The 16,007-nt window shown below is 36.8% G+C and overlaps 3 protein-coding genes across 5 annotated transcripts; 1 reads left to right on the top strand and 2 right to left on the bottom strand.

Moving 5' to 3' along the window:
* The first annotated feature begins 3,038 nt into the window (after positions 1-3,038).
* LOC107478915 (uncharacterized) lies at positions 3,039-7,269 on the top strand. Of its 2 annotated transcripts, none has more exons than XM_016099069.3 (5): positions 3,039-3,351; positions 5,052-5,185; positions 5,481-5,543; positions 5,761-5,951; positions 6,897-7,269. In XM_016099069.3, exons 1-5 carry the CDS (start codon positions 3,267-3,269, stop codon positions 7,012-7,014), a joined length of 591 nt encoding a protein of 196 aa, XP_015954555.1. In that variant the 5' UTR covers positions 3,039-3,266; the 3' UTR covers positions 7,015-7,269. The 2 variants fall into 2 exon arrangements, with proteins under 2 accessions (XP_015954555.1, XP_020993985.1); XM_021138326.2 differs by lacking the exon at positions 3,039-3,351 and adding an exon at positions 3,946-4,309.
* Positions 7,270-8,270: 1,001 nt separating this feature from the next.
* LOC107478914 (elongation factor Tu, chloroplastic) lies at positions 8,271-12,374 on the bottom strand. Its single transcript, XM_016099068.3, has 4 exons — positions 12,269-12,374; positions 12,118-12,167; positions 10,003-10,578; positions 8,271-9,252 (listed from the first exon to the last, which is right to left on the bottom strand). The coding sequence occupies exons 1-4, from the start codon at positions 12,372-12,374 to the stop codon at positions 8,443-8,445; spliced, it is 1,542 nt and encodes a 513-aa protein (XP_015954554.2). The 3' UTR covers positions 8,271-8,442.
* LOC107478912 (probable serine/threonine-protein kinase WNK3) lies at positions 12,049-15,611 on the bottom strand. 2 transcript variants are annotated; one of them, XM_016099067.3, is made up of 8 exons: positions 15,344-15,611; positions 15,068-15,105; positions 14,696-14,923; positions 14,337-14,560; positions 14,080-14,237; positions 13,698-13,881; positions 13,486-13,623; positions 12,049-13,385 (listed from the first exon to the last, which is right to left on the bottom strand). In XM_016099067.3, the coding sequence occupies exons 1-8, from the start codon at positions 15,425-15,427 to the stop codon at positions 12,583-12,585; spliced, it is 1,857 nt and encodes a 618-aa protein (XP_015954553.1). In that variant the 5' UTR covers positions 15,428-15,611; the 3' UTR covers positions 12,049-12,582. The 2 variants fall into 2 exon arrangements, with proteins under 2 accessions (XP_015954553.1, XP_015954552.1); XM_016099066.3 differs by having other exon boundaries at positions 13,486-13,629; positions 15,344-15,610.
* Between the last annotated feature and the right edge of the window lie 396 nt (positions 15,612-16,007).

Below are 16,007 nucleotides of genomic sequence, written 5' to 3'. Positions count from 1 at the left end.
TCAGGGGCTTTAGCGCCAAATCCCCAGTCGACGACGGTGGGGGGTACGTCCACTTCGATGCCTGTCGTTGCAGCCGGTTGTCTCTTAACTGCACCTCCACTTGTTCTAGCACCGGCAGGTAGAACACCTAGTTTGATTACTGGTCTTATTGGTAGTGGTGAGCCGAATCACGTTGAGAACGTGATGCGAGAAAATGATTCGGACGATGAGCCCGACCACATATCGGGGGATAGTAAGGAGGAGACTCCGATGGCCCCACCACCTCAGGGGTCATCCAGTTCTGGGTCCCACCATCAACTGTCCCATTTCTCGAGCTGAACTTGGAAGCAGTGAGTCAACAACCAGATGAGGCACACACCTTCGGAGGCCAAGGATTTACACGAGAACAATGCTTATGAAAAATTTCAGATTGGCCAATCTTTCCATACTAGGGAAGAAGTTGTGATGAGTGTTAAGGATTATAGCATTCGTCGTGGAGTTCAGTATCGGGTTATGGAATCAGATCATCTGAAATATGTTGGGAGATGTAAGGAGTTTGGAAACAGCTGCACGTGGATGATCTACGTGACACTTCGGCAGTGCAAGGGTAACTGGGAGGTTAGAAGGTGCAATGAAGCCTACACTTGCTTGGCGACTTCGATTTTGAACGACCACCGCCAGCTCAATTACCACGTGATTTGTGTGAGGATCTATCCGTTGGTTAGGGCGGATGCAGCGGTTACGATAAAGGTATTGCAGGAAGCTACTGAGTCAACCTACGGATTTAGGCCTAGTTATAAGAAGGTGTGGAAGGCAAAGTAGAAGGCAGTTGCACATATTTATGGGGATTGAGAAGAGTCGTATGCCGAGTTGCCTCGGTGGATCCTTGAGATGCAAGCAACGATGGACGGTTTCGTAGCTTTGCTGAAGACTTCTCCAGTGTGCGTAAGTGATGAAGTTGATGACTCTACAGAGTACTTTCATCGACTTTTCTGGACATTCCCTCCATGCATTGAGGCTTTTAAACATTACAAGCCACTAATCAGCATTGACGGTACGCATTTGTATGGAAAGTATGGCGGGACTTTGCTTCTGGCTATTGCACAAGATGGAAACTTGAATATACTACCAGTTGCGTTTGCACTTGTTGAGGAGGAGAATACTGAGTTGTGGGCTTTTTTCTTATCCCACTTGCGTCAACATGTGACCCCACAAGTAAGGATTCTGGTGATCTCTGACAGACACAACGACATTAAGGTTGCACTAGAGGCACCAGACAGTGGTTGGAAACTGCCTCATGCATATCGAGCGTATTGCATTCGACACGTTGCAGCTAATTTTACTCTCAGTTTCAAGGGTTAGGATGCAAGGCAGATGCTCGTGAAACGACTCCTACTGGTAACTTTTCGCTTATGACATATCGGGTTTTTCTCAGAGATCGCACTTGTGACTGCGGGTACTTTCAAGCTCTCCATTACCCATGCTGCCATGCGATTGCATACTGTGCTCTGGTTAGACTGGCTACGTACGTCCATGAGGTGTATACCATGATTAAGGTATTTAGCATATACCGGATGGGATTTTTGCTCCCTATTCCAGAAGGTCTGTGGCCACCGTACACCGGTCCTACTATCGTTCCTGATCCTAACATGAGACTGCTAGAGAAGGGCGATCGAGGTCAACAAAAATTCGTAACACCATGGATGAGGCCGATACTAGTTGGCCGAATCGATGTGGGCTATGCAGACAGACAGGACACTCGCAGGACTTGTCCTCAACGAGGATCCGCCCCCAGTGCCGAGGCATAGGTGTCATTAGGTCGTCATGATTAGCTTTCATTTTTCTTTTCTTATTTGTGTTCTTGTCCTATTTTAGTTGTACTTACTGTTAAATAAAATTGTACTTCCCGTTTTAATTGTACTTACTGTTCGTATTTCTAATTTTGTTGGTAACTCTCTGAGTTTAAAAGACTAATTTCAATTAAATCAAAGCACAAACTTATGTTGCGCCATACATAAAAAATGCAAACCAAAGTTTCATCCAAAAACCCATCCTCCATGAAAAATGAACTAAGTCCACACTAAAATATAAAACGCTAGACCCCTATAGCGGTTTCTGTATGTTTGCATAACACACATAAATCGCGACATCCCTACTGCGGATTATGTGATGCGTTGCTTCGAGCATAAATCGCGATACTTCTGTAGCGGATTACGTGAATTCGTAAACCGCAGAATCCCTGTCGCGGTTTACATAGTTTATGAAAAAAATATATTTTGATATCCATTTTGAAAAATGTGTATTGTGGTAAATATAGAGACTTATTTATTTAATATGTTAAATTACCCTTGTAGTGTTTACTAATTTATAGATAACATTTGAGATAGTAAAAAAAACTATGCTTTGTTTGTTGCACAAGTCTATTTATTATAAGAAGGTTTTAGTTATATTTTTTTTAACGTACGAAAAAATATAATATATAATTTAACAATAATGTTATTAATATCCACATCATTTATTTTATTAACTATTTATATCAAATTTAATAATAAATAAAATTAAACTATTCAAAAATTTTTGGAACAAAAATAAACCATTTAAAAATTTAAAGATAGTTTTTTTAACTTTTATATACCACAGAAAAAGATCAGAAAAACAAAATAGAAAGTATAAAATTTATTGACAAAAAGTCTTTTAAGTGTGTTTTTTGGTTCATCAAATAGTTATGTAAATATTCAAATCAATATATTAAAATAGTTCAACCTATAGTGATTTACATAAACTTGATGCACGACCCAAATAGACAAATATAATCAATTTCTATTTATTGCATTTGGATAATTTTAAACTCTAATTTATTTAAATATGTCATTTACCCGTCATGCTTAAAACAAAATATTTAAAAATTGGTTAAACCCTAATTAAGTTGACTCCCAAAACAGAGGAAAATGAATTAGAGAGTAAAATACTAAAAATTATATATTTTAATAAACAAAAAGGCAAATAATGCGAATAAACACAAAATTAAAAAAAATGGTGAAAGTGGCAGATGTCAATCATCAAGTGTCAATCTTCTTTGTGTGTCAGAGAGAAGAGTTTGAGTTAGTGTCAGACGCCAAATTCATTCCATCTTATGAAGTGATCATGGTGACGATGATGATGTTGATTTGATGATGATTATGATGAACCTATGAACCCCCCATAACAAAAGCTGAAGATAATAATAATAACTTTCAAAGTTGGAAGAAGAAGAAGAAGAAGAAGAAGCTACTTTCACTGTTACCACCATGAATTTACTTCACTTCAGAGCTTCTTCCACCATTCATCATTCTTCCTCCCACCATTTCCAACCTTCTAGACATCTTCACTCTGGTACATACATTCATATTTCATTCTCTCTTTTTCTTAACTTGAATGTCTCTTATTGTTCATGAACTGAAAACCCCACAAAGTGAAACCATTTGGGTTTGCATTGTATAGCACAAAGTTTCAATCTTTGTTGGATTCTATGAACACCCATCACTCATTTTTTGTTAAATAATTTCCTAGGCCTTATTGTTGCATTATGTTCCGAGGATAATCATTGTTTTAATGCTTGTTTTGTGTATTTTAAAAAAAAAAATATTAAGTGGACCTGAATTTGCTGGTAACCGTTACTTGTTCAGTTGTTCTTAGAGTCTCCACATTTTCATGGATCATGATGAGGAAGGAAACAAAAGAAAATTGCAGGTTGACTTTTTTTTAAGGATAACCATAATTTCTTTGTCTTGAATTTATTGGGTGAATTTAATTCTTGGTTCTCTGTATTTTGGATGTTTCACATTATTATATGATTTAAAAAAAAAATTAAAACTGCTTCCATATGAAGCTTTCCATGTGTAAACACTTACCATATAGAGGATATGCTTAAATAAGATCATTTAATTCTTTTTATTTTTTTATATTTTTTTCTGCATGATAAATAGTCCCTCCAGAAGGGTCTGTTTTGTCATCCTCTCTCAATTTGATAGTAAGATTAGCACACAAAAGAGAGAGTGAGTGATGCTGGTTCACCGCGAAAGAGAGAGCTTGGAGAGTGGTGGTGATGGTGTTACTTTTGGTGAAGGTGGCATTATGGACAGTCTTGAAATGCTTCCATTGGATTTTCCATTGCTGAATGATGATTTTATGAGTTCTTTTATTGCTAGAGAGATTGAGAATGTTAATTGGGAAGCTCTTCTTAATGAAGAAGCTCCTAGGCTTCGAGGTTCTGAGGCAACAAACAAAGAAGAAGGAGGCAATTTTAATTTTGATTTTGATTTTGATGATGATGACGATGATGCCCTTTCTGGTGATGCTGAAATTGAGTTGTTTTGTTTTTATTGATTTTAAATTATGTGTGATTTTTTTTTATTCGACACTGGTTAACCCAGTAGGACGACGAGTGTCTTAGGTCTAATGAACTCTTACATGTATAAAGACTTAAACCCATGTCTGCATTTGTGGGTGAAAATGTTTGTTGTTTGAAAAATGAAGCCAGATTGATAGTTTTTTATTTGTTAAATTTTCTTGACTGGGAATTCTATGTCCTGAATTATATGCAAAGCTTTTAGTTTTAGTTTAGTTCTGTTCTGTGTTTGGATGGAAAAGAAGAGAAAAGAAAAGGGTGAAATTGGGAGGGGAATAAACAAAACAAAACTCTCTTTGTTTTTGAGATTCTTGAGTTATGTCAATTGTCATGTAAATCAATTTTATGAACACAAAATTTCTCTAATTTTCAACCATTTTCAACAATGGAAAAAGGGAAATGAAGCTTATTACTTAACCTCCAATTTTCTTCCTTTACCATTCTTGTCCTACATCCTCCGAAATAAGAACTTGCAAACACGCACTAAAGAGTTCTAGGGTGCAAGGAGAGTGAGCATTGTGCTTTTCATCTTCTTGGATTTTCTTTTGATCTTAATTGCATCAGTGTATAACATAGAATTCATTCATTTTTCCTACTGATATTTTTCATCTCGAAAACATGCGAAATGCGGTTCTTGTCTTCTGGAAGTAGCCTGCTAACACTGATACTATTTTGAATCACACAGAAGAATTTTCAGTGTTCAATTACACTGATGAGGACGACGATTCCCAATCTCTTATCCGTTGTCGCATCTGTGATCTTGAGCTTGATTTTCCTACACCCCACTGCAATTCGGAGACCTTCGATCCAGCTAATATGGTATGACCTTTATGTATGTGTTTAGGATTGGTAATTGCTGGTTTAGACTTTGTTCCATGTTCCTACTTTTCATTGATTGATTGGTAAATTGTCCATAATCATTGTCATAACTTGTTAATGTATAGATTTTAGATCCTTGCCTAAACACAATTGAATGAGAATCAAGTACTCTAGCAGCAACTTTTGTACTTGAAAACAAAGAAAAAATGAACTAGGAAACATTCAATTATGCAGCAAATTAAGTTATATTAAATTTTGAATTCTCTGTCTAAAAGCATCAATATTCATATCTCAGGTTTGTCCTGTTTGTGATGAAAAGTTGGGGGAGACTGCAGCAAGGAAATTCATCTCACTAAAGGTATCTACTCATATGTTGCGATTGTTGTGTTCTAAACAAGGTTATCAACTCTCGAGTTAACTCTTAAACTCTTACAAGGTTATCTAAGATCAACCAGTTTGGCTGAACTCTCGAGTTTGATAACCTTAATTTCCAAATGCTATCTAAGATTACTTTTCAGGCTTTAGGACAATTTGGTTTTTGCCTCGCTCAATTTCTACATCTTTATCTGTGACAGAAGTCGAAGTCTAGGAAATCCATTTTCAGCTCTGACGAATCGTCTATGCGTGACAAGAAACTTGCTGCCGGGGCTAACCAACATGAACCAACACATGGTTCATTTTTCTCGTCATTTGCTCAAAACCGGAGCAGTAGCCATCGTCGTGTGGATTCCACCAGCAATGCCTCAGACATTTCATCCACAGAAAGGTCCGTTTTCGATTTCTATTTTGTAATGGTTGCAAATTGGTATAAAATAAAAAGAACAAACTTGAGAAACCTGTAGTTGAAAGCAGGTAGCATTTAAAAGATTGTAAGAAATGGTACTAGGATCTTTCAACTAAACTCATGAATTGCCTATCTGAATTCACTATCAATTTAACTCTTTCAACGTAATATACATCGAATAGAAACAATGATTTCTATGATCTAGGAAGTTGGAATAGCAGATGTTGTTTCTTAATGTGTAAATTATTGTATCTTAGTACATTTCTATATTGGATTTGACTTTATTCATTGAAGATTGTCAATATTTGACATTCAATTTTGAAATCTCTATGAATCTCTAAAACAATTTTGAAATGCTACTATTGTTTTGCTTCAATACATTCCTAAAACATAAGTAGTTCATGAAATGATTTATGAGTTCCTTATTTACACATTATAAAGGTATTCAGCTAATCAAGCCCTTGAAGCATGAAAAGAAAAAATTTCAAATTCAAACCCTAATTAGCACCGACTAAATCTTTTAGGTGCGCTTTTGTTTTCTTAGATTCTTCCTTACATTAATAATGCTATCCTTATCAAGCATTTCAAGGAAAATTAATTGATAGTTATGGAAAAGCGTTCTTAGATTTTTTATATTTTGCTTTGATTTTTCACCTCTTTGGTTATAAGAATTTTCTATAAGCCGCCATGCAAGTGGTCGATACGGTGTTATCTGCTTACTCCCTCCGTCCACTGTTATTCATCTTCTTGAACAACACAACAAAATGATACATCAAAAAGTACATTGACTTCTCTTTTAATGTATCATTTTGTCCCGTGTTTAAAAAGACGGATAAAAGTGGACAAGCAATAAACTAATGTTCATAAAAAGTAATTCTCTACTTGAACTTGAATGCCGTGATGTCGCTGACGGTTTTATGATTGCAGCTCTGTGATAGGTTCACCAGCACTAACACCAGCTATGACTGATGATGAGGAGAATGTTGAAGAGAGAAGGTTGAGAGCATCTTTTGCTCAAAAATTAGTACTGTCAACTATGATCTAAGGAAAACATGGTGCTATCAAGTTGCTTGCACCTTCAGATTAACTAAGGCACTTAGTTTTACTTTGATGCATTAGTTTTTAGTTAGAATATCAATTTATCAAGGAATTTTGGAAGTCAGAAAAGGGTAGAAAAATTGATGGTTGCCCCTTTTTTTGAGGCTGTCATTGAACTCTAATTATATATTTGCATTTACATAGGACTTTGTTTTGAATTGTTATTTCATAATCAAGGTGTCATGATTGACCCAATTCATAGCTAGCTTATTCAAGTGATTATTGGTCTCTTATAAGTATTTTATCAATGAGAAATACAGAGATAGAGAGGCACTGAGACAGAGACAAATATTTTAAGATTTTACTTTTGTTCTTGTCTCTACAACCAAAGGATTTTCAAAACTATTGTTCATTTTGATCATACTAAAGAATTACACATACACAAAACTCTCATAACTCCATTACACTTTATTCATGAGTTTATGAAATAACTAAAGTAGAATCCGAAATCATAATGGAAGCTCCAAATCAAGAGTTAATGATACGGATATTTACCAACCTGCATAAATTATCTGCCAACATATAAAATGACTAATAAATTGAACCAAATAAATTTAAAAAAAAAATTAGAGGATCTTTTACTATGAAGTTTTATCCTTTTCTGTTTTGATAAATATAAAACCATTATCTAAACTAAATCCCCAACTTTAGATCTTCACATTCATTAATAAAATCTTTTTAAGGTGTTTATTTTTATGTTCTTTACTTTTTACTCTTATCAGTCTTCTTACATGAAAGCAAAAATAAGTGAAAACATTCATGAATCGCAAAATTATTGAAATTGTATTTTTTTTCCCCTTTTCTTTTAACGCCGTGATGCCAGTTAATACCTTAAAATCTACACATTTAGATTTAAAAAATTATAAATCCAAATCATAGTTTCTAAAAGGGAGATCATTGTAATTTACTCTAAAAGAAATAAAAGAACCTAATCCATCCACATATACCAAAGCTAGTTACAAGGGGTAAAAAGGATGTTTTCTTTTACAATTTGCTGCCATGCCATATCTTAGAAAACATGCCTAGGATTTCTCTTCTATTGATTCTTGATAAGAACATCATCTTTTGGAACACAATGAGCCAATGAGCCCTCCTATAGAAGAATTATTTGTTTATGCCTGATTATAAACCTTATATGTTTATGCAATACAAGAAATTCTTCTGCCCAAGTACTCAACAGATGCAAAATAAGAGAGAAGGAAGTTAAGTAAATGCAAAGCATTGGGAAAAATATTATCCAGCTTGACTAAACATCATTTAGAAACCTACAAAATATAAGAAATTGGATATACGGTACAAGTTGTGTAAAATGAGGGGGGGGAAAAAATTAATTGCATGTCCACCATTTAAGAGTCATACTGAAAGTTCATCCAAATTACTCAATTATAGATTGGATAACACCGGCTCCGACGGTCTTCCCTCCTTCTCTAATAGCGAACCTCATTCCCTGTTCACAAGCCACGGGCTGGATAAGTTCAACCACCATCTTAACACGGTCACCAGGCATAACCATCTTTGATTCCTCATCCTTGTCATTCATGATTTGAGTAACCTTGCCAGTGACATCGGTGGTCCTCATGTAGAACTGAGGCCTGTACCCGGCAAAGAAAGGTGAGTGCCTCCCTCCTTCTTCCTTCTTCAAAACATAGACGATTGCGCTGAACTTTGTGTGCGGTGTGATGGTTCCAGGCTTGGCCAAAACCATCCCTCTCTGAATATCGACCTTCTGAATACCCCTAAGCAACAATCCCACGTTGTCCCCAGCCATGGCCTCATCGAGAATCTTCTGGAACATTTCCACACCAGTCACAGTAGTGTTCCTAGTTTCCCTGATACCAACAAGGTCAACCGTATCTCCAACCTTAATGGTTCCCCTCTCAACACGCCCTGTGGCCACCGTTCCACGACCAGTGATTGAAAACACATCTTCCACCGCAAGTAAGAAGGGTAGATCAGTTTGGCGCTGAGGGATGGGAATGTAACTATCCACAGAATCCATAAGTTGATAAATCTTATCCACCCACTCATTATCACCACGCTTGATTGCTGGATTTGCCATCAAAGCTTCCAAGGCCAACAGAGCAGAACCGGAAATAATAGGAATGTCATCACCAGGGAACTCATATGAGGACAGAAGCTCACGAACCTCAAGCTCCACAAGCTGCAAAAGCTCCTCATCATCCACCTGCAGCAAGTTTGGTACACAAAATTCAAGAAATATCCGCACATACAGTGGCAATGCAAGAAAACTAATCAAAAGTCAAATCGAGATTGCACAAGCTCCAAGTTGAACATGTGAGTGAGGACATCCACCAATCTCCCAAAGAACAAACCATTTAAAATTTTAAATTGTAAAATTGCAACTATAAACGACCATCATTTTCTGTAACAATCTTAGACTAATTTGGTTTGACTCAACTTGTTCTGTAATAAAACACGCGTCACAACTTATACATCAACAATGATCCAAAGCAAGTTAGTTTATGAATCTCCAATCTCGTTGCTGAACAAGATAGTTCACCTTGCCATTTCCTTGCCCAAAAGACTAGATGAATTTGTCATTTTCGAATCCAAGATGACGACTTTGCGCCTATGTTTTTTGGTCATTGACAATCTAATACCATGACTACTCACATGATAATAGTTGAGAATGGTTAGATAACAATTTCGTCAGACATGTCAAGCCATCGAACGATTCTTACTAGTTCTCAACTATCATCTTTACACCAAGACAACTTCTTCTAATCCTATCATCCAATCACATGATTTTACTTCTAAAAACTTTCAAGTTCAAGATAATGAATGGCTGAGTCAAACATGATAATCACAATACACAAATGCATATTAGTATAAGATTCATGCGCTACACTGAAAGTATATCAAAATTAAAACTCGAATAGAAATTCGTGAGTTGATTATAAGCAAATTTTTCAACCTGGTCTTGCTTGTTGAGAAAGACAACCATGTTGGGAACACCAACTTGCTTAGCAAGAAGGATGTGCTCCTTAGTCTGCGGCATGGGTCCGTCGGCACCGGAAACCACCAATATAGCGCCGTCCATCTGCGCAGCTCCGGTGATCATGTTCTTGACGTAATCAGCGTGTCCAGGGCAGTCCACGTGTGCATAGTGGCGGTTCTCCGTCTCGTACTCCACCGTCGCAGTGTTGATGGTGATTCCACGCGCCCTTTCCTCCGGCGCGGCGTCGATCTCGTCGTACTTCTTGGGAGCGCTGTTTCCGAGGGCGGCGAGAGCCATGGTAAGGGCGGCGGTGAGGGTGGTTTTGCCGTGGTCGACGTGGCCGATGGTTCCGATGTTGACGTGTGGCTTCTTACGCTCGAATTTTCCACGCGCGGCGCGTACGGTGAAGGTTTTGCGGCGGGTGGTGGTGGGAGTTGAGGTGGAAGTGGAAGAAGGAGTGAGGTGGAGGATGGTGGAGGGGTTNNNAGAGTGAGTGAGGGTTTTGAATGAAGGGAGGGAGAGGAAGAGGAGTTTGGTGTTTGGAGATGTTATCTATTTGGTGTTGTTTGTGTGGATGAAGATAAGACTTGAGATAACCTCACATATTACCCCTTTTCCTTTTCCTTTTCTGCCACATTTTTTGGAGCGACTCACTCACCACTCACCACCCTCTCTTACTCACCCTTTGCCTCAGGGAAGTTAATTTAACTATTTAAGACATGATACAACAATGTAATGTAGCTAGGCAAGGAAAAGAATAAGGTGAAAATTCAAATGTAATCGACTTCATGTGAAATTGATAGTCGAGAACTGTTAGATGAAAATTTAGTCAAATTAGTCAAATCATCTAATAATTCTCAGTTATCAACTTCAAGTAAAGTTGACTGTATTTAAATTTTCACTAAAGAATAAATAAAATGGAAGCTACTATTGTTTACTCCCCCAAGGCCCTTATGATCTTGTTCTTGTTGTAAGATGATGTGTTGTATGTAGAAACGGCCTGTAGAAAGTGTTTTAGATGTCCACAAGACTTAAAATCATGTGTTTCGACTTTTATTGGGCGCCAAACAAAAACGTTGTCGTTCACACTAATCTAACATGGCATAAGAGTATCATATCACCACCACAGTATTTGTTGATTCAGCATCGAAAAAGAATTTAAGGACTTTTATGGTGTCTGAAGCTTAATTTAGAAGACCATAAAATAATTTATAAAACTTGAGAGATTTTTTTAATGTAAAAAATTAATGGATTTAATTTTTAGTTGAGATTATTTGAGGTGAATCCTTAAGTCAGTGCTTGAGTTGTTCGTAGTCCTTGATTGTGATACGTATTTGATTCATGCCCCCTCGTTAAGGACACTTTGCTGGAACACTGAACCACCACAAGAAATTACACACAATTCCTTTATATCAGTACTGCCATGTATAAGTCTTTATCAGTATCTATAATACGAAAAATAAAATGTTCTCTTGATGTTAACGTTACTTGTTACCCAAACCTGTAGCTAAGCTAAACCTCTTTAAGTTTCAAAGAAGGGGAAAATATCCAAATAGTTGTGTACCAAAATTTAGGAGAAATTTTGTTTTGTAGGGAATTAAATAATAACATCAGATCTATCACTTAAATTTAATTTTCTTAATCTCCATCCAAGTCCAATAGAACTTCTACAACTATAGGATCAAACTAATCTATATAAATTTCCATCCCATTTTTATCTTAAAGACTTCAGCTTACATGTACTCAAAAGTGAAATTTTCCTTTTACTTATTTATCAATCATGTATACATAAAAAATAACCACTAATAAGCTATCCAATAAAATTTCATTATACTACTATAAACAAATTTAATTACTTTATTATAACAGATTTAATTATTCTAATGACTGATTATTTAATTTAAAAAATTTGTAAATCAATATGTATAATATAAACAAATAGATATTAATTTATTTATTTCTAGTTGTATGTTTCAAACTCACAGTACAATGTATAGCTAAATTGGGTAACTAGGAATAATATATAATAAAAAATAACTCGCTCCAATTTATTAATGCAGGTATGGTATCAAAAACACCAATCAATCAAACCTCGATGTAACTTGAAACGAGAGCAAGTAATATGTACAAGTATACACTTTCTATAGTTTAATGACATGAATCAGAGACTATATACAGATGCCCTTGGAAGAAAAGATACTATCCAATGTTATAACCTAGGAGGGTAAATTCTCACCTCAACCACATGTTTCTTGGGTAAATGCAGCAATAACATTTGTGTTCTTCATGCTGAAGATATTACGCCTTCCCAGGAATGAATGAATCTCTTCTAGAACATTGACTCTCATTGTTGGCTGTGCTGTACTGCATTTTCCTTTGAGATCATATGGAACACTTGCGCCGTCAGAAAATTAAGCTTTTTTTAAGGATGAACCATGAACTTCAAAAGAGTAAGCACTATGCAATCCAGTTCGAAGTAACATGAAGTGCCCTGCAGTACCATATAAACCTCACAAAAGGGCATTTAGAAGAAGAAAGGATCTCTCAAGCCTCACCCTATAAATTTTCATATTCAAGCATCTGCAGGTTGCATATATTTAGGACCTTCTTACAAATTTCTGGTGAAAGTTCCTTCAAAAGATTAGAGACAGCTAATTTTTGCTTCCTCTTTAGTTCTTCCAGCTCCTCTTTTTGATTTGTCAACAAACTCTCAAGTTGCAGTGCTATTTTACTGGCATCTATTTCAGAAACTTCCAAACTTTCAGGTATTTTTTCCAGAGATGATGCTTCACTGGTCTCTTCCAAATATCCAGAGGTAATAGTTCTCTCGGTGGAGGGGGAATCACCAGTACTATCACATTCCTTCTCTGCACAGTAAGCACCGACACAGGTAACCTGGTCAGGCTCAAGTTCATCTGAAATAGCACCATTTGCAGTCAAGCTTCCTTTCTCAGCATTTGCATCACCTACATGGGACAAGTTTGAAGAACCATGCCTAGATAAAGGGTTTCCACAAACTCCCTTAGGTGAGTCTGACCAGTACTTACGACCTGAACGTAGTATTTCTAATGCAAGGTTGCTAGAAGGAGTGGTTGAATCATTTTCTGTAGGAGAAGACACACTCCTAGTTTCAGCAGAGGTACAGCCATCTGAAACTGCTGAATCTTCAGGAACATTAGTAGCAGGAGTTTCACTGGGGTTCCAACCAGGAATGAGAGATCGAATTTCAGAGTCAATTGTCTCAGCAATAGTTGTGACATCTTGATCAGTAAGTTCCAACTCCTCGACCATTTCACTAGCAACAGAGATTGCAGTGTCCGCTCCAATATCGAAAGGGAAGTGGATATTCCGAACATGACCTACAGATAAATGCAGAAAGTACATTCCAGGCAAAGGGAAAAATAAAATAAAACCTGTTTTCTTTAAATAAAACTAAATACACTAAGATAGAGGGAGAACCTGAGGAGTCTGCTATTCGCAGTTTTAAAAATATTGTATCAATATCTTTCCTCTGACCTTCCACTGTGAATTCCCTATTTGAATCACCAGAAACATCCTGAACACTTTTTCCAATTGCTTGATTATTAGAACTATTTCCTGCATCTAATACACCAGATGGTGAACATAAGGAAGATCAAACATTTGGAATTTTAGATGTGTAGTAGATTTACCTGAATGATGGGTTCCAGACCTTGAAGAACGACCTACACTTTCACTATCAGAGTCAGACTGAAGGAAGGGATCCATCAAGAGAGCCTTTGCAGGCAACCGTTCTGAAACATTAGCGATACACTTTTCAATGAATGCCTTAACTTCTTGATCTGCCACTTTTGCCAATGATGCTGGCTTTATTCCCTACCAGGAAGGAACAACAGTAGCAAGTAAACACCACAAATGCCATTCTATCAATGACTTCTAAGTTCTAAACAATTATTTGATTCTTAGACAGCATATAACAGTAAGACCATATGCAGCATCCATCACCATTGTAATAGGAGTAAATAAAACCAACAATAGTGTGCATTGTATCATATATTTGAGCATGTCACTCACCGATGTCACTTTCTTGTATATTTGAGCAGCATTGGAACATTCAACGTATGGATACTCAAAGGTTACCAACTCTAGCAAGCACATTCCAAAAGCGTAGATATCAACAAGCTCGTTGTACTCTTCTTCATAAAGTTCTGGGGCCATGAACTCCGGGGTACCTAGGGTCATAATATAAATTACATATGCCTTCAGTAACAATATGAATATCCCCACAGTAGTTTACACAAAGATGATGATAGTTTCACAGGAAATATCACCTATGACACTGTGAGCTGCTTGGGCCTGTTGAAGAATAGCTGCCAACCCTAAATCTCCAATTTTTACCTCCCCTTGATTCCCGTTGACAAAAATGTTGTCACACTTAAGGTCTCGATGTATAACTGGAGGATTATGACTGTGAAGATATAAAAGGCCCTCCAAAATCTGCTTAGACCATTTCTTCAAAGCTCTCAAATCAACATGCTTGTGTTTCTTACGATATCTAATTTAAAAAATTTCAGCATCAACATGAAATTTCAACAAAAACATAAAACAGGAACAGAGAAAGGGTCTGCGTACGGCCTTAAAATCATAAATGAAACTGATATAAGATCCAAATAAGCATCGATTGACTCACTGGCGTAATGTCCCCGAGGTGAAAATCTCGGTAATGAAGTTGATGTTCTCATTCTTGGTGTCAACCCACGAATTGTAGAACTTAATTATATTCTTGTGCTTCAACGTCTTGAGCAGATGGACCTCAGAATAAAGTCTCTCCAAATCTTCCGAGTTACGCAGCAGATCCGCCACCTTAATCTGATTCCAAGCTACTTCAATTCCTTCCAACTCATCAAATGCTCGATATCTATATTCCCACATACCCAGTTAAGGACACAAACCAACCAAATTCCCCCTATAATTGAATCCCATATAACTCATGCACGTTTCAATACCAATTGAGATCAGATAATAGTAGTAATAATAATGATAAGTTAGAAAAAAAGGATACACTTTCTTGAAAGCTCCCTTCCCTAAAACTTCCTTGTACTGAAGGATCCAGCAATCCCAAGATTAGAAACCAAACCCAAAAAAAAAAAATCATATTAGGTCCATAGTACGGATCCAATAATTTCAATATTCAAGCTTGGAGTAACTAAGCAATTATATATAGCAAACTGAATCAATAAACAGAATGAGCTGAAAATTGAAATGAAGCATCGTAACAGAATGCAATCAGGATCTGGCTATCTATAGTATCCAATTGAATTGAATTGGGGGAACTAACCCGACCATAGCGACCGGTTGGGTCAACCTCAACGAACTCGGAATCGGCGTCGTCGAGGTCTTGATCGGAGGAATCTTGCGGCATTGCCGGTGATGAACCCTACCTGCAGCTACCTCCTTTTACCTACAACAGCAACAACAACGACTACAAAAGGAACCAAATAACTGAATTGATTAGCGAGTAATTAATAATATAATTTCGATTAAGAATAGAATTAAGAATAAGATCATAAGAAAGTGAAAGCGAAAGAAGAATAAGAGAGAGAGAGAGAGAGAGAGAGAGAGAAGAGAACAGGAGAAGGAATCTAACCTAATTGGTGCTGGAATTTTCGGGAGAACAACGAACCGGGTTCGGTTCGGGTTCTAAGTCATACTATGTAACAAACACAAAACCCGAAAGCGTTCCTGAATAGGTTTGTTTGGAGAACCCGAACCGACTCTAAACCCGAAATAACGCTCTCTTTTGTTGTCGTTTACTAATTAGTAATTACTACTGCAGTTTTCGTCGGTGGCTGCAGGCACTATGTGAAGTTATTTTTGTAAACATTAATAGAATCATCAATTAATTAATTTAAAAAAATTAGTGAGCAATTTGAATAAATTAATCATTGATTTTCAAATATTTTATGACTTTCTATTCTCTGTGCATGTATGTTATTCTTAAA

Source organism: Arachis duranensis, chromosome 3 (genome assembly GCF_000817695.3).
Source record: "Arachis duranensis cultivar V14167 chromosome 3, aradu.V14167.gnm2.J7QH, whole genome shotgun sequence".
In the NCBI taxonomy this organism is placed as follows: domain Eukaryota; kingdom Viridiplantae; phylum Streptophyta; class Magnoliopsida; order Fabales; family Fabaceae; genus Arachis; species Arachis duranensis.
This window is presented reverse-complemented; position numbering and strand designations above follow the sequence as displayed.

Coding starts and splice junctions, on each gene's coding strand:
- LOC107478912 (XM_016099066.3), bottom strand. CDS start 15,427: ATGCCGCAAGATTCCTCCGATCAAGACCTCGACGACGCCGATTCCGAG. Junction 15,106..15,343: donor CAACCGGTCGCTATGGTCGG/GTTAGTTCCCCC, acceptor TGGATCCTTCAG/TACAAGGAAGTTTTAGGGAA. Junction 13,386..13,485: donor GCGAATAGCAGACTCCTCAG/GTTCTCCCTCTA, acceptor ATTTATCTGTAG/GTCATGTTCGGAATATCCAC.
- LOC107478915 (XM_021138326.2), top strand. CDS start 4,021: ATGCTGGTTCACCGCGAAAGAGAGAGCTTGGAGAGTGGTGGTGATGGT. Junction 5,544..5,760: donor GGAAATTCATCTCACTAAAG/GTATCTACTCAT, acceptor TATCTGTGACAG/AAGTCGAAGTCTAGGAAATC. Junction 5,952..6,896: donor GACATTTCATCCACAGAAAG/GTCCGTTTTCGA, acceptor TTATGATTGCAG/CTCTGTGATAGGTTCACCAG.